The sequence below is a fragment of the Pseudochaenichthys georgianus genome, chromosome 3 (assembly GCF_902827115.2).
Source record: "Pseudochaenichthys georgianus chromosome 3, fPseGeo1.2, whole genome shotgun sequence".
In the NCBI taxonomy this organism is placed as follows: Eukaryota; Metazoa; Chordata; class Actinopteri; order Perciformes; family Channichthyidae; genus Pseudochaenichthys; species Pseudochaenichthys georgianus.
Window position 1 is genome coordinate 18,312,573 of NC_047505.1, and position 18,041 is coordinate 18,330,613.

Here is an 18,041-nt window from a genome sequence, read left to right on the forward strand (position 1 = left end):
GACCCTGAATTCCAGTGGTCCCTCTCGGGTTCAAATGCAGACCGTGACCCAGACATTGACCTCCTGGAGGGGGGAGTGATAGCGGGAGAGAGGAACACACTACAGTAACTACTGCTTCTGGGTATGACATATTACTCTGATTACTAACGCATGTGAAGATTGTGTCCTAATTCTGAGATGTGAAAAATATTTTGTGTGTCAGCGATTTTTAGCCAGAAAATAGAGATTTGTGCAGTATGAACTTACTTTCTCAGTAAAACCAGTGTTTCTCTCAGTGGCTGACATTTAAAGTACCCACCCCCCCATCCTTTAAAATGGCAAGACACTAATCATCAGTATATTCTGTTCAATCCAAGGAGTTAGTCAGTCATGAAATTATGTGATCAATTTTTATTTGATTAACTAATTTATTTCCGTCGTACCTTTCTTCATTTCTCTTCCTTATGTTGACAACCAAAATAGTTCTTTTAGCACCAATTGTGAAGTGGATTATCCTTTTGAGGGTCAAGGTTTTAAGCTTTTTAAATCTTTCACCATCTCATGCTTTTAAACAACAGAATAACTCGCCCACATTAAGACTTGTTCTTCCTTTGTTCCACGAAGCAAACAGCATTCCAACAGACAGAGATGCAATGCTCAGTCCCGCCGGCCACCACACACTTTATTACAATAATTAACTTCCATCGTTCGGGGTCTTCTCACTTTCATATCTGTGAGGATCTCTGGAGAGTCTGAGCAAAGTTCTGCGTGAACACCCAGCAGGTTGCTCAGCATATTAATGGTTTATTTATTATCATTACGATAAAACTGTTGTGTTTGGGATGAGATATGTTCTTATGTAAAGCTGATCCTTCCTCCAAAGGGAAACAACACCGAGGTTTGTCTTCTTAAACCGGCATTAATCAGTATTTTTATATTAAGAGTGAATCTAATCACTGTGTGTTATATAGAAGGCGTCCCTCGGGACAAACTCATAGAGAATTATCTCTCCACCCACTCACATTTCAGTCATTTTATTACACTTTCATTTCCAGCAGCAAGCAGCTGTTTTCAAATTAAAATGTGAAACTCTGATTAACGCACTGTTCATCATCTGCCCATCGTTTAATAAAATGTTAGCCATAACAGCTTAGACATTCTGTTTTCTAACTCAAGTGTGAAAAAGTGTTCCAATCCTTGACTCAAAGCTTGATTTTAACTTGTGTATAGTTTTGTGAATCTATCTATTTTAAATATAGAATTTAGTATTTAATATTTGTAAGGTTACCAGTGTGAGTTGGTAGTGGTCCGGCTATTAGGACCCCTATATATGCACCTGTTAGTAATCTGATAATTGATGCAGACTCTATGAAACTGAAGAATGCTGACATCTTGATTTTCTCCCTTGTCCAGAATTGTTTAATTTAAAATTTAATTATTATTGTTTAGAATAGCAAACCCTTTTTTGGACTTGCTGCACAGACAAAGGCCCCGATATAAATATCTGCAGCTTTAAGACAATTACATGTCAAAAATGTAAGTTTAGTCATATATGTGTTGATCTTTCCCTAACTCCAGGAAGCCTGTTAATGTGAACATATATCCTAAACTGCAACTCTAAAATGTGAGTGGTAGAAAAGCTTAGTTGTGTTCATTAATTGTCTTAAACGGTTTCAAAAGGCTTAATCAAAGCTTGCCAAAAACAGTACAAATACCCCAAATTGGAGGAATAAAAGCATTATTGCATTCCAAAAAGGCTTTAATGGGAGCAAAGTCCGCTCGTACAGCTCCGCTCTGCTCTATCAGCTGTGAAACACACATCCTCTACATGTTTTCGTTGGACGGCCCTGCTTCCTGAATCACTCTGTTTTCAATGACCCCAGTGTCTGCTCGCTGAAGAGTCGGCCCTCGATAAGGGTCGTCTATGTCAGTGTTTCTCAAACTTTTTCATACCAAGGACCACTTAACCAATAAAAAAACACTCTCGGACCACCTAACTCCACAAATATCCGAAATCACATCGTTTTTCTAGAACAGATTACAAATCGCCTGAAAATGGTACAAACAAGTGGCAACATGTGTGATGAAGGTGTTGCGCTGGACTATATCATACCATCGAAACTTAAGGTTGCTCCATTATGGAGATATTCCCGCGAGAGTGCGTAAAACTTTAATTTATTAATTTATTTAAAATGTGAAATTGTAACAATATACTCACGGACCACTAGGGGGCGCTCACGGACCACCAGTGGTCCGCGGACCACACTTTGAGAAGCACTGGTCTATGTGTTGAGGTGCAAATATGCTATTCTTTTTCCTTTCATAAAAATACTGTTATTCATTTTCATTTTGCTTCTACTCTTACATCTCGCATGCAAACGGTAGTAATCTTGACCCTTAGTCCTCTTCGCTGTTATGACTTCCTCCTGACAGCTCAATTACTTCTGCTTGGCACATGCACTCAATATACTCTCTGGTCCCTTTTTCATGTGTTTTAAACAAATTGCCTTTCTTGACCTTAAAAAACCTTCAAAAGGAATTACGTTTGGAAAAAAAAATGTAAATAATCATAGTGGAACCATCAAAAGGAAAATGTTTTGTAAGTGTCAAAATCTGACTCATTCCTTCAAAAGGAAACAGTTCAATTTACACTTGGCATATGATCTATTACATTTTTGGAATCGGAGTGTACTGTAATTAAAAATGGAGTACTTATGTTTTCTTAAGGAAAAGGTGAAAAGATACGTTTTAATTAAGTAAGAAATGTTGTGTGTGTGTGTGTGTGTGTGTGTGTGTGTGTGTGTGTGTGTGTGTGTGTGTGTGTGTGTGTGTGTGTGTGTGTGTGTGTGTGTGTGTGTGTGTGTGTGTGTGTGTGTGTGTGTGTGTGTGTGTGTGTGTGTGTGTGTGTGTGTGTGTGTGTGTGTGTGTGTGTGTGTGTGTGTGTGTACCTAAATCTGTTTACACAGTCACGTGTGGGGACTCACCTTCCTTATGGGGACATATTGGAGGTCCCCATGAGGGGAATCATTAATTTTAGAATGAAGACTTGGTTAGGGTAAGGGTTAGGGTTAGGGTTAGGCATGTGTTGGTTATGGTTAAGGTTAGGATAAGTCTCCAGGAAATGCATGTAAGTCAATGTAATGTCCCCTGAAGTGATGCATACATGGTGTGTGTGTGTGTGTGTGTGTGTGTGTGTGTGTGTGTGTGTGTGTGTGTGTGTGTGTGTGTGTGTGTGTGTGTGTGTGTGTGTGTGTGTGTGTGTGTGTGTGTGTGTGTGTGTGTGTGTGTGTGTGTGTGTGTGTGTGTGTGTGTGTGTGTGTGTGTGTGTGTGTGTGTGTGTGTGTGTGTGTGTGTGTGTGTGTGTGTGTGTGTGTGTGAGTTTGTGTGTGAGTTTGTGGGGGAGGGTTATCAAAAGGCCCTCTGATAAGGAAGATTATTTATTTATTATATAGATTTGTGTACAAGTATCTAATCTACACCAATAACAACACTAAGGATTATTTACTCCATGACTTTTTCAAATGTAGTTCAATTTGTTGAGTGGATTGTAGAAAGATATGTGAGTGTTGCATATTAATTTCATGAATAAATTCATTTAATTTTGTTCATTTGGTGTTCATTTAACCAGGGTATATACATCTCTCTCGTGTTTTACTGTGTTTTTCCATGTTTTACTTCAAAGCTTACCACTGTTTTAGTAGGTTTATGTTTAACCCTCAGGTAGATGTTAGTTTTAGCAACAATAACATATTTTTGAGGGCAATCTGAATCAGATTTGATGTTCACTGAGATATATTATCCATGTCAAGCTTTAATGAAGATTTTGTTTGTTACTATAATAACTTAATAAAGTTGTATGATCCATCTGTGAGGAGATAGTCCAAAATGTTTGTGCATTGACAAAACGACAGATGGTTCTTCTGATCACAGATTGAACAATGGCGCCATCTCCAGCTTTTCACCAGGAAGTGCACCACCTCACTTAACTTCTATTCCATTTTCGTTTATTTGGGAAGTAAGCTGTATGATACCCACTTTGTTTCGTTTTTTCAATTGTATATTGTCAATATAAATAATATAACACATTTTATAATATTTTTTTCAAACATGGTGTTTCAATTATTGTAAAATAACACAATATTGGGTTTAGGTTTACCTGTCAGTTCAGTTGAAGCCCCACATATTTCAGATTGATAAAGGGAAATCAAGTTTTAAAAGGATTGTGCTGTTGAAATTGAGCATATAGAATTGGAAATGTAGGTGACCACTGATTGCCTGTCAGAACCATAGCACTTGGGTTATTATATAGGATCTTCAACATAATCATAAATGTTGCCCCAAAACCCATTCTTTGCATTGTAGGCCTATGCCACAAAAATTGCCATTCTAGCCTGTCAAAAGTTTTTTCAGCATCAACTGATAATACGGCGCAAGGTGATGTTATGTCTGCTGCAAAATGAATAACATGCAGAGCAGACATCTCCTGATATTATCTGATGAGAATCGGTTTTTCATAAAGCCTGTACGAAGAGTAGGCAACATTTTATAAATAAACACACAGCAATTGTCCGCTTGTCCCCATAAGATGAATCTGTATTAAGTACACTGGAAGAGACAGACAGCAAGTCTTTTTTTACACAAGGACTCTGATTTTGAATCAAAGAACAACCATTTTTTATTTGGCCAGTGATTACATTTCAGCATAAGTATATTACTAATATGTGTGTTTATTTTACATCACTAGTCTAGACTGGTTTACTTTATTTTTTCCATTTTCCATTTTTGATACTGAAAACAAATATTGTTTTCAAATATTTCATCCATCTTTGTTTTCCTGCACAGGTTAGCATGCCTCAGAGTCAAAGTAAAGACCTCAGCCTAATAAGGTGAATCTGCTCCATACAATCAAAACACTGAACAGCAGAATGTGTGAAATGTGAGCGTTTAGTTATAATGTCTAAACAGAAACTGCGAAGGATTTTGACTTGTGATACAACATGTATTTAAAGAAAGCCATTTAGCAGACAGGTTTGTTTTTAAAACCAACTTGCCTCTGATTCATTTAATAACTATATAATGCCTATTTTAATATGCATGTGTTTGTTTTTTTCGAACTAAAGCGAACCTTTATTTTCTGTGCTGTCCCATTGGGATACTGAAACATTAAATAATAATTTCACTGTTGAATAATGCAGACAGCAGCAGGAAAGGCATGTAGGCAGCAGTTAAACAATATGCCAATGAAAGTGCTTGTGGCATTTCCAGGAAGAAGGACAGGGTGAAGAAAAATGCATCAAGGCTATGCAACTGATAAGAAAGGTTTCCGGTTTAACGTCCTCGCCTTCAAAATAAGATGCAAACGTTTAGAAATCAGAACTTAATCATTTAACTGAATTAAGATAATTTAGTAGTTAAAGTTATGCACTGTCAAAGAAAACTGTCCGTTGACAGGATGCCAGAATTGAAGTATGTCATATTTAAAATATATATATTTCCACATCTACAATGAGACAATTGTTGTGTCAGTTTTGATTGTTAAAACTTCCTGAATTATTTTTGTTTTATCAAATGAGGACATGAAGAAAGAATCAAGGGGTTTCATCAGGACATTTTTGCCCTGAGGCATGTTCATGTCTGCACAAGATAGAATAAGCCTTTATCGATCCAGGAGGGAATTATGTTAATAAATGATAGAAATATGAACAGAAAGAAAGTAAAACATGTTTTAAATAAGATTGGAAGTAAACATCAAAAACTATTCAGAAGCAATTAAATACAAAAATAATGCTGTTGCAGCATTCCCAGGTCAACACTTCTTCTGTCAATAGAGAAAGCCGCTCAATTGCCAACATCACATCTGCAAGCAGCATTGAGAGTGTTTCAGTCTTTAGAAACTCTATTTTTGTTTTGATAATGTACAAACGCAGCAAGAAGACCAACCAATAAACAAATATCTTCCACGTTAGGCTACATACTTATTTAATAATATGTATAAAACACATATTGGATCAGTCAGTGCATTAGGCAGGCATCTCCATGTCTTCTTTAACTGTGTCATTGCGACTCTTGTTTTGAAAATCAAAGAGCGGAAGTCCAGCATCAGGAACTTTCTCTAGGCTCCTTCATAACAACATGGACTGGAATGAGGGCGATAATGTGAGTCGGTTTATGTTTCTTTCGCTGTTTCTGATGCTTGTATTGTTTCTATTTTACCTGATGGAGAACAACCTAACCTAGTGTACCCTAAACACATCACTGGTATCAGATTGTTAGCATTTCCTTGCTAGCTTTTTGTAATTCTTCCTGGTCGGTAAGTTGCTGTGAGGCGGACTAACCTGTCCTCAGTGATACTCATCGGTTTAGACTTTAGAGGAAGCTGCTGTCAGTCTGCTAGCTTCTGTGGGCGTAGTTAGCATGCTGCTAGTTACCTGGCGGTTAACAGCAGCTAGCTAGCTAATCTCTCCTACACTCCAAATATCACATTAAGCTTGCTTTCTTCGTGTAAAGGCATCCACTTCAGGGAATGTGTGTTTAATTTCTCTGGATGTCATGATGATGCATTGACAGTCAAGACGTGTTTTTAACAAATTATCTGCGTTAGTTACCTTTCTGTTCTTCTCCTATTGTTACGAAACAGTAATCCTCTCTCCATGGCAGTTACTATTATCGATGACCAACATATTTTCTGAATAGATTTATATCTGACCTATACAGCACTTTATTCTATATCACTATATCAAAGCATAATTGTATTAAAAGTTTGTTGAGCATGAGTTTTTTGCCATACAAGACAGATTTCTGTTTCACCCGATTCAGAAATTTAAATATCTTATCAAATCTTGTTACTTGAATGATTCATAAGTTGTATTTAACATCCAATATGTGAAAACAACAACATGATCACTTATTTTACACAGGGACCCCTTACAAAATGCATCTTCCACCTTTGAGTAGTTGGGTGACCAGTGGGGGGGGGGCCAGGAGTCTGATTGTGTAACTGGCTAAATCAATAACCCTTATTATAAATGTCAGTTTAAGATTGCCATGTAGACCACTTTGGACCTTATATGTGTGTTTTCTTTGTGTATGTGTTGCAGGGTCACGGCAACATGCATGACAACTGTAACCACGGAAATACAGGTCATTCTCACAGTCATGGGCCCAGAGCACCGCATCCCTTCATGACGCCTTTTCAAGGACAGTTCCCTAATAAAGCTGATCAGGCGATGGACATCAGCCAGCAGCCGAAGAGACGCTCACACATGGACGACAGCGCCAGCTTGGACATAGTGAAGGCAACACAGTGAGTGAGGGACATCTCTGTCAACTGGTGGACACTCATGAAGTGATGGAATGAATTCATGCAGCTTTATTTGAAATAAGTTTGGCTAAATTGTCGTTTTATATCCAATTTTGTAATTGTATTCAACAAGACCAAATGCCAGATTTTCTATCAACCACACACTGCTACTTTTTGAAGGTTGCAGATGCTCCTGTCAAACTTTTTTCTGTAATGTCAGTATTCAGGATGACATGTTTTATTTCGCAATAGATATTTCATTTGAACAATATCACCATAAAAAACAACATATGGGAAATAATTTGAAACCTTCCTTTGAATGGTTTATGACTGAACATATGAAAACCACAAAGGAAACGATGTCACATCTTGATTATTGGTGTTGGTGTTTGGTTGTACAACTCTTGTGCAACTCTTCAACCAATCTCTGTAAATCATACCATAATGTGGAACTATGCAAACTTATAACCAAATATTGAAACCATATAACAGATTGGTGGAGGAAACATCAGGGGGTATATTTTCTGTTCATTCTCATGTTAAATGTTTTACTAGGAATGTTTTTAAAATGAGGCATGTTTTATGTAACACAGTAAGACAGTTCTGTTTTTCTTATAATGATAATGATAAACCTATGAAATATCATAGGAAGGAGAAGTAGACACACAACTGACAGTGCCATTGTGAATGTATGGCACTGACTATTAACTATTTGAACAATGTATTTACACAGGAGTTATGACACAAAGCTTAAGGAATGCACATAGAGCTCTGTGTTTATTAAAAGTCAAATATGATGAGGGTTTTTATCCAGTAGATACAACTATAGTACAAGCTGCTAAAACCTGCCAGTGTGCTTTATGGGAGATTAGAAACTCGGCAGTGCTTGCAGGAAAAGGAAATATTAATTTACTTTTCCAACTGATCAGTGCGTTGAGGTGCAGCAGAACAAAGGTCACACTTATTGTCAAAAAAATGAATAATCTGCAGAGCCGCTCCTACCTGTCTTTTCATCTCACTACAGTACATATATTGGTAACTATGAGTACACATACGGCAGATTTATTTTAAACAGCCTAAAGCTATGAATAAATACATGTTTGACGGTTGACAACTACGTCAATCAAGTGACTGTGACTCAAATGTTTTTATAGCTATAGCAGTAGTTTATTATGTTTAGACTTCTGTATTTTGTCCATTTTTGTTTTGTTTTGGAGCACTGTGCAAACTAAAGCCTTCGATGGGGAGTTACTATTAATAGTATTATTATTCTGTGTGTGATCCTCTCAGGTTCGGTATCCTTGAGCGCTGTAAGGAGCTGGTGGATGCAGGATATGACGTCAGGCTGCCGGACAAAGAGAACGTCACTCTGCTGCACTGGGCGGCCATCAACAACCGCACAGAGCTGGTCAAGTAAGACCTGCAGATAACTGTTCTGTTTGAGCAGTTACAAACGGCTGAGCCAACTGAAATACAACACGCCTCAAACAGGAAATGTTTTAATTTCCTCTCTTTTTTTCTTCCTTGACAGGTTTTATATTTCTAAAGGGTCATTAGTTGATCAGCTTGGTGGTGACCTGAACTCCTCTCCTCTTCACTGGGCCATAAGGTAATCTTTGCTCTTTTCTATTCCAGATTGTATTAAATCCCGCTATAAAATGATTTATCCATCAAAAGGAATGTTTTAAGGGTCACCTATTATGCGAAATCCACTTTTTCATGTCTTTTATACAGAAATATGTGTCCCCTGAGATTCTGAAAGTTTCAGGAAAAAAGATTCACTCACTTTTTGTCCTGATCCATTTATATAAAAATCTGTGTGTGTGTGTGTGTGTGTGTGTGTGTGTGTGTGTGTGTGTGTGTGTGTGTGTGTGTGTGTGTGTGTGTGTGTGTGTGTGTGTGTGTGTGTGTGTGTGTGTGTGTGTGTGTGTGTGTGTGTGTGTGTGTGTGTGTGTGTGTGTGTGTGTGTGTGTGTGTGTGTGTGTGTGTGTGTGTGTGTGTGTGTGTGTGTGTGTGTGTGTGTGTGTGTGTGTGTGTGTGTGTGTGTGTGTGTGTGTGTGTGTGTGTGTGTGTGTGTGTGTGTGTGTGTGTGTGTGTGTGTGTGTGTGTGTGTGTGTGTGTGTGTGTGTGTGTGTGTGATATCAGGCAGGGCCACCTCCCCATGGTGATCCAGCTGATTAGGTACGGAGCAGATTCCTCCATCGCTGACGGAGAAGGTTACAGCGCTCTCCACCTCTCCATCCTCTTCCAGCACATGGGGATAGCAGCTTATCTCATGGCTAAGGGACAGGTCAGTCTCCGCACACACACTCTTTATTTGTTTTTAAACCTTTGTAGGAATCATTGTACCATCCTGGAGCTTGATATTTGTTCTTCTTTTAATTTGTTTGTATGGTAATTCTCTCATTTGCATCCAGGAAGTAGATGGGCCTGACTGCAACGGACAGACGCCACTGATGTTAGCAGCACAGAAGATTATTGGGTGAGCATCCGTTACTAAACAACCCCATTAGTTTCAAGGAACTAGTTAATACCTAAATATTATTGGTTAGTCACACCGTGAATAAAGGTAATGTCAATGATAAACTTTAACATTTGCAATAGGAATCTGACTTTATCTGATGATGTTGCACATGTTGTCTGCCCCCATTCAAGATTCAAAGGTTTTATTTTCATATGCACCAAGCTACAGTGTAGAAATGGCAATGAAATTCTTCTGACCTGAGCTCCTCCAACAATGCAACATATATAATAAAATACAAAAATACAAAATAAGAAGTGCAAAAATACTATATACATGTCAATATAATATGGGATATTGGATATGTACAAGAACAAAATATGAAATTAAATCATGTAAATTAAGACAAAATTAAATACGGTTTATTGCGGTGATAACTATTTATATAAATGAGTATATTGCAAGATGACAACAGAAATCACATATTTGACTTGCAATCACTGTGAACTAATAAACTGAGGTGAACAGAGAATACAGTCTTTAGTTTTTTCTGGGAATGCGTCTAAATTTAAGAAAAATATTTTCAAATTAAAAGCCTTTGAATAAGCCTTTGTATTTATTAAAAACAAACAAAAAGTAACTCAGTTAAGTATGTAAGACAAAGTTGATAAAATAAACAGCACATGTTTTTCTGTCCTAGGCCTGAACCAACAAATTTCTTAATAAAAAATAACGCCTCAGTGAATGCGGTGGACAAAGTGAACAGGAACACTCCGCTCCACTGCGCCGTGCTGGCAGGAAATGTGGACGCCGCCCACATCCTGTTGGAAGCTGGGGCCAGCGTGGATGCGGAAAACCTCAACGTAAGTTTGACTCACACTGAGAGCGACACGTATCTCTGTCAGCGCTAAGTGTTAAAACTGAGAAATAAAGGCTTCAATGTAACCCTCTGGCGTCAACAGTGAATCTATTCTGCACTTTGTTACGAGTGCAACATTTTGAAGACATTACAAGGACTCTTAAAGAGCAACTTGCAGGTTAGAGACCCCAGTGAATAAATGTGTAGGAAAATGATGTATACACTAGATTTTCAAAAATATATACATAAATATACACTGCAGTGACATCTGGCGTCATTTTTACTTCCGCATAAAAAAAGACCACCCGCATGTGACGTCACATTAGGGAGAGCGGCCGGTCTAACATATTAATAAACATGGATCACAAAGCTAGTTTTGACACAGAAGAGGTTGAACATTTATATTTGTATGCATATGACGGACCACAACCTTATAATGATGAGCCTGCTAGGCGTCCAAGAAACCAGGAGCAGCCAAGGATTAGAAGAAATAACGGCCATCGGAGAGAAATGGAGCTGTGGTGTGAGGAGAACAAGTGGAGAACAGGGCAGCTGCCTTGGTGAGTGACCGGCGTTAGCTACAGTTAATGTTAGCTAACGTCGGTCACAGGTGATTGGATCGATCACCTTCTATCATGGGCCACTTCTGATTGGTTAACAATGGCTGGTACATGTGGAGCACAGCACTTCTGATTGGTGTGGATGACTGACACACAAGAAGAACAAAAAAAAATATATAAAAAAATATATATGTTAAAAAAAATCGCAGGCTTTGCGATTTGATAATCGCATCACTTCAAATTTCGATTTAAAATCGATTAATTGTTCAGCCCTACTACCAACTACTACCGTGAATTGGGCAGAGAAGGAGTCCGAGAAAGTTTCTCCCCTATGTAACGTAATATGACGCGTTTGACGTAAAAAATAAACAGTTTTTAGTAGCAGAGCTCAAAACGGCTACTTTCCCCTCTGAATTCCTGTCCTTATGTCTCGTAAAACATATGAAATCCTGCATTAACTTTTTTAATTGTAATGTTCAGGCAAGGTTAAGCATAAATGTAGTAAAAAAAAGAAACCTGCAAGTTGCTCTTTAAGGCCCGGACACACCAAGCCGATTTCGGCCGTCGATAGATGTCTGGCTGTCGATGAGCGTCCTGTCACCCTACTCAGATTGGTGTGTCTCGCCCCGTCGTGTCTTTTCGGCCATGCCGACAACTCCCGGTTGAACATGTTGAATCAGGAGTCTATCGGCAAAACGCTGTCGGCATAAGAAATCACTCTGATTGGCTGTTCAGTGTAGGGAATCAGTGCATGAGAAGCGAGGTACGCAAACAAACGATTAAGAAGGCACACACAGACGGCTATTATTTTTCATTTTCATCTATCTGCTTCCACAAGCAACAGTCCAAGGGCTGATACCGCCAGTACCGCACTAAACATGTTTCCGATGGACGAGAGTGAAAATGGAACGCACACGCTATTTGTTATTTGTATATATCACGCAGTCTGTCTTCCGGTTGCCTCTTTTGAAAGACGAATACACACTACTGCTGCTAAGGAGAGTTATTGCCACTCACGCATGCGCAGTGCGTACGTGCTTCTTGGCCGTCGGCTGAAGTCTTTGCGGTGTGTTCCAGTGCCACTTTTTGGCCAAGACGTGAGGCGACACAACAGTCGGGTCCGTCGGGACGTGTTCTTTGGTGTCAGTTTGGTGTGTCAGGGCCTTTAGTTTCATTTGTAATACTTACTTGAATAATTATGTCACAAGCATTGGTTTTATTTTACAGACAAGAGAGGTTAAAGCCCAAAGAGTCGGGTACATAGTTAGATACAGATAAAAGAAACACTGCACATACACTGAAAGCAATACTATCTGTTATTTCCAATTGAATGAATGGTGAAGCATTTCTTCTTCTGTGTTTTCCACTTTAGGGTCACACCCCCATCGACTTGGCCCACCAGGTGCACAGCCCTCTGCTCATCCACATGCTCAACCACGTCAAACAGGAGAGGATTCGCTCCAACTCGCGCTGCCTGCGGATCGTCAACAGATACAGGGTAAACACACTAAAGACCACCCCCATAACATCTTAAATTACAAATGTTAAACATGTTGATGAAAATAAATCTCTAGTATCTTTGTAGAGATGTAAGCTGTAACACCTTCCTGTATTTCCAGGTCTTTCTACAGTTTCTGCTCTGCACCGCCGTTTTTGGCAGTGTGGGTGCCATAGTGGATATGAACTCTGAGTCCTGGCTGCTCAAAGGGGTCCTGCTGGCCTGCGTGATCGGGGTGGTCAATTTGGCTGCACGGTAAGGACACTTTTCTACTGAGCTTCATGTAAAAGAAGAAAGGATTTATAACAGCTTAAAAATACATTCTGCAGTGTCCCACCCATTCATTCACAGTGGTTGACGGACGTTATGTCCTGCATGAAACTTGAAAAGATCAGATATTCACTTCTGTTACGTCCGGCTCGTGGAAAGTAACATGTAACCAGTTGAAATTGGTAAATTGGAAGTTGTTTAATGAAAGTGTGCACTAAAATTGGCAACAAACAGCCACAATCAAAACAAAAGGCCACAAAGGCACCGGTTTCAATAACAAACAAAAGGAACTAAGGTAGACTCTTTAAATAAGAGCTTTCACAACTTAATACCTAAACTAAACAAAAACTAGCAAACACATAAACAAAAGCAAACCTCACTTCTAAAGTGGAAAAAGGAATCGGGCTAACAAAAATAGGCAGTAACAAAACACAGCCTGTGTACAAGTTAACCACAGTTAACGTTGTTGGGATATATTTTGTTTAAATCCTCTGGAGCTGAGTGAGGAGCTGTGGGTTATTGTTATTGATTAGTGCATCAGTGTTTCTTAGGGTCAAAAACACTAAACTCATGAATTAAAATGAAAGCGTTTAGTTTATTTAATAAAAGAGCACATGTTCAATGTGAAAAGTGACAGATATATAGATATAGATTAGTTGCAATTTGGTGCTATATATATTTAAAAAAGATATTTTATATATAATTTTTTTTTTTTTTAAAAGCCTTGAATTTCAGGGGGCGGGGTATTACATGCATATATATTCATTCAACAATGTTTCTGGTAATTAATCGTGTGTATGAGGCTCACTGGCAGTGAATGTAGGGGATTACTTTAGTCGTTATTATTGTTTGTTTTATGTTTTTCATGGTACATACAATCAGTAGAAACCACCGTCTCATTTGTATGCATATATTTTGCTTTCCATTACTAAATGACAAAAACTGATTATGCATTGTCGTAACGTAATAAAACGATTTTTGATCTAAACATAAACATTGTGCTTCAGGTCACGTTTGCCTGCGGCCAACAGGTTGTATGTTGTTTAATAAGAAATGTTTTTTTTTCTGAACAGGAACTTCCCAAGTCCTGGCTTCCAGAGCCTCCTCCCTGCCACAGCTCTCATGGCCTCAGTGTTCTGGATGATCGTCACCTGGTGCCTCTGGTTCCTGCCAGATATCCTTTAAGGAAACATAAACCAGTTATGAGACAGCTATCATGTGATGTTTCCTGCAAATAAGGGTTTGTTTTGCATTTCTGTTACCTCTGCTGTTTTATTCTTTTGATCAAGCCCATGAATGGAGAGTTTCTTAACCTTTGACCCCACATGGGCCCAGTGCCACAGCTCAGGCTTTGTTCACTGTGAATGCCACCGCTCTGCTCTACTTTTACCTCCGCACCTGCAGGACCGACCCAGGCTCCATCAAGGCAACTGAAGAAGAGAAGAAAATGGTGAGAGGGACATTATATGTTGACTCTGCATACAATGATCTCTATAAAACATTTTCTGACAAATTAGCTGGGTTTTGTTTGTTTGTGCCGTCAGAATGTGTTGGTGTTGGCTGAAGCCGGCGGCCTGGAACCCAGGATCTTCTGCACGTCCTGCATGGTGAGGATCTGAACACAAACACGTTATACAACTCTGGTCTATCAACGCAAGCAGTGCAGATTATTGTGTTTGTTATGGTTTTCACAGATTAAGAAACCGATGAGAACGAACCACTGCTTTAACTGTGACGCCTGTGTGGCCAAGCAGGACCACCACTCCATCTGGACCAACGGCTGCATCGGTACGACTCCTCGGAGCAACTTACCAGGCATTAGAGAAGATGCATTAATGACGTGTTTTGTTACATGAACATCATCTTCAGAAAGTGTTATTTTAGAAAAATGTGATTATATTTACCCGTGTAGGTAAATAAAAAACAAATATTATAAATATTACCGTAATAAAACGGTAATAGCAGCAAATAAAATAATTGGAACTTAACATTTTATTAAATTAAGTTAAACATTTACACACTTGAGAATAATGTTATAAATATAAAAATATTTGTTTCTCTAATAGTGGAGGTGCTTTATTAAGGGCCTGAACAAGTTAAAAAAGGCTGCTTATAACTCATCATAAAATCTTTGATATAATAAGAAAAAATGCCCTTTCTGCTTTGTCTTCCAGGTGCGAGGAACCACCACTACTTCATCCTCTTCCTGTTCTCCCTCATGCTGATGGGGGCCTGGATGTTCTACGGTTGCCTCAAATGTTAGTACTTTTGCATTTGGTGTAATAACAGACTGACGCAGTACACACTCCTCTTGATACACATGCCTGTGCTGTGTGTGTTTTCCAGACTGGGCGACTCACTGTGTGCTGCATTACGAGGAGCAGGGCCTGTGGGGGGTGGTCTCGGTGCTGGTCACCTGCTCCCCCTGGCTGCTCAGCGTCTTCCTGCTCGCCTTCTACCACACCTGCTGGTCCGGCCTCATGCTGCTGGTGCAGCTCTACCAGGTGACCGCAAAGATCCTATCAGGAGTGTCATACAATCCAGACTCAAACTGAAGAGAGACCTCCGAATGAGTGTGTTATTTAGGTTTTTGTGCATGCAAATGGTCTGCATAGGCTAAAATCCCAAAGTTCCCTCCAGACGGAGTTTTGTCTCCAACACAACAAGACCTTTTTGAACATTAAAGATGTAATGATCACTGTCTTTTCATCCCTGAAATGTTCACATATTGCATATAAAACCATTTAGAGTTAGATTGGAAATGTCTCCTCAGTGTTTGATGTGTTCTTTGTGCCGGAGCAGATTGCCTTCCTGGGACTGACCACAGCAGAGCGGACCAGCCTGACGATGCACCAGAGGAAACAGCGACAGCCTGTCCCCCTCAAACAGAATCCATACAAGTGAGTTCATATTACTGACGCCACTTTGTCATCACAATCCTTTACAACCATTTTACTGAGCGCTGCTCTTTGATGCCAATGATTTCTTTCCGGTGGAAAACACTTTAAATCTACATGTGACTTCAGAGGATACATGTCTTTAGTTAATGACTGAGTTTAATTAGGATGCAGGGGACCTTTATGTGTTTGTAGTCAAGGTCTTTTGTATTAATGCATGTCTTCTTGCACATTCCCCCTGATTCATTATTAAACACACAGTGCCAAACACTCTATTCAGTATCTATGGAGCTACAGGCGGCAATACTAAGTGGCTTACCTGAAAAAGTGTGATAATGAGATGGAATGATAGAGCTTGAATACGCTTAGTTTGTTGGGCCTTGAACAAGCTCTGCTTTGGAAGTTAACTTTGGAAATCCTTTTTATAAAAGTCCAGTGATTTGTTAAATAAGAAGAAGACAGAGTTATTATATCAAATGGACAAGGACATCATTGAAAGCTTGCAATGCTGGACTTGATTTCTGAGGAAAGAATACTACTAGGTTAAAGGATGGCACATTCATATGAAGGTTTTATAAACACGAATCAATCTTTTTCATACTCTTTCAGCACCATCAGTTCCAAACATGCGTTATATTTCCCTAAAGATGCAAGTTTCAGGCAACACATACAATTCCAAAAATATAAATGAGTACAGAAAAACACATTTTAAATATCATTGGTAGACATGAACCGTGTGAACAATAGTGCACACCGTGACGGCATTTTATATCAAAAACTTATTTTATTTAGTCACCACTCACTGATCCCCCTCTCCTGATTGGTCTGTCTGCAGTTTGGGCGTGATGAGGAACCTGGCGTCGTTCTTCCAGCTGCGCTGCTGCGGCCTCTTCAAACCGGCCATCATCGACTGGACGCAGCAGTTCCCCCCCGGCCGCGACCAGCACGGGTTCGGACACACCGACTTGGTCTGACCCCTCCCTGCCACCCCACTCTCAGGGTCGAGGGTCGGACTCTCACAGTGGTTCTGAACCAAAAGCACAAAGTGTATTTATTTATTTTTTTAAAGGGTTGGCTCCATGCGAAGAGAGAAGTTGGGAAACACAAGGCATCGTGTAGATATCATTTGTTCCGGTTGCTCTTTGTAAAGACTGCTGCTGCCTTATACTTGACCAATGTAAGTGAAATCACACAAATGTGTTCAAAATCCTTTAAAGGCCTAAATTGTAATTTGAAGTTTGGAGATGTTTTTATAAACACATCAAGCCTATTTTGTATCATGTTCTGATGGAAAGAAGGACCTTTGTACGTGTAAACAGTTGGTTTTATGACTTTTGTAAGAGTTGCATGTTTGATAACAAATACCACTATTCAGTAAAGCAATGTTGTGCCTGTCTTCTTAACTGGCTCTGTGTGGACTATCAGGCCTTTACATACAGGGGTGGACAATATAATAGAAACACTGTAAATCAGTAAATATCTATGTGTCGAGGCTCATAAATGTCCAGCTTTTGCACATTGTTTAACCCTGGTCATTTTTCAACCCTGATTTTGAAGACTTCCTAACCAGAAAGAACCTATTCTTGACTTTTTTGCAGCATGACGTGTCACCATCAACCGACCTGACAGTCACAATTTTGTCTTGAAATGTCTATTTACTTATATTTTGTATTAAAATTGAGACACATGTCTTTGTTTCATATGAAATGAGTCTGTCAAGGTAGCCCCCAAAGGCACACTCTTTGCTCTGAATGGTTTCCTCATGTTCTCATCACTGCTGATTTGATAGTGCCAGATAACGGCTCTAATTTTAGCTTGACAAAAACATCTAATCCCGTTACGCTCTGCACGGCTGCTCACACATAATTGTTTGACACGTTCCATTGGTTAATCACTTGTTGCCCTGATAAATGTAATTAATTATGGCAAAGAATTATTTATGAATGCAAAAACAGTTTGATAAATAATTAACTTTAACAAAATGAGACACTGCTAATTTTTTCTCAGCGGTAAGGAAATCATTTAATTGACTAATAGGCAGGGTTGGGCAAGTTGTAATCATCTCAACTATAATAATTTATTAATATTTTACAAACAAAAGGATTATTTAATTATGAGTGGTTCCTCTTCTTTTCTGCGTGTGAGGTACACATGGACCACAGACTGTATTTAAATTCTTTCTTCACTTTAATAAAGAATAAATCAATTCAGGATACA

General features: G+C 39.1%; 1 protein-coding gene across 2 annotated transcripts; it reads left to right on the forward strand.

Annotated features, from left to right (window-relative positions):
- Positions 1-6,071: 6,071 nt before the first annotated feature.
- On the forward strand, positions 6,072-17,531 carry zdhhc13 (zinc finger DHHC-type palmitoyltransferase 13). Of its 2 annotated transcripts, none has more exons than XM_034106138.1 (17): positions 6,072-6,135; positions 7,077-7,282; positions 8,570-8,692; positions 8,811-8,888; positions 9,425-9,569; positions 9,697-9,761; positions 10,441-10,603; positions 12,532-12,657; positions 12,779-12,912; positions 14,001-14,101; positions 14,253-14,377; positions 14,472-14,534; positions 14,622-14,715; positions 15,102-15,185; positions 15,274-15,431; positions 15,730-15,827; positions 16,660-17,531. In XM_034106138.1, exons 1-17 carry the CDS (start codon positions 6,112-6,114, stop codon positions 16,796-16,798), a joined length of 1,926 nt encoding a protein of 641 aa, XP_033962029.1. In that variant the 5' UTR covers positions 6,072-6,111; the 3' UTR covers positions 16,799-17,531. The 2 variants fall into 2 exon arrangements, with proteins under 2 accessions (XP_033962029.1, XP_033962040.1); XM_034106149.2 differs by lacking the exon at positions 6,072-6,135 and adding an exon at positions 6,160-6,289.
- The last annotated feature ends 510 nt before the right edge of the window (positions 17,532-18,041 follow it).

Bases quoted from the DNA above. Each gene is read 5' to 3' on its own strand.
- zdhhc13 (XM_034106138.1), top strand. From the start codon at position 6,112: ATGGACTGGAATGAGGGCGATAAT. The intron at 9,570-9,696 runs GTCAGTCTCCGC...ATTTGCATCCAG, and splicing joins ATCTCATGGCTAAGGGACAG to GAAGTAGATGGGCCTGACTG. The intron at 15,186-15,273 runs GTTAGTACTTTT...TGTGTTTTCCAG, and splicing joins GTTCTACGGTTGCCTCAAAT to ACTGGGCGACTCACTGTGTG.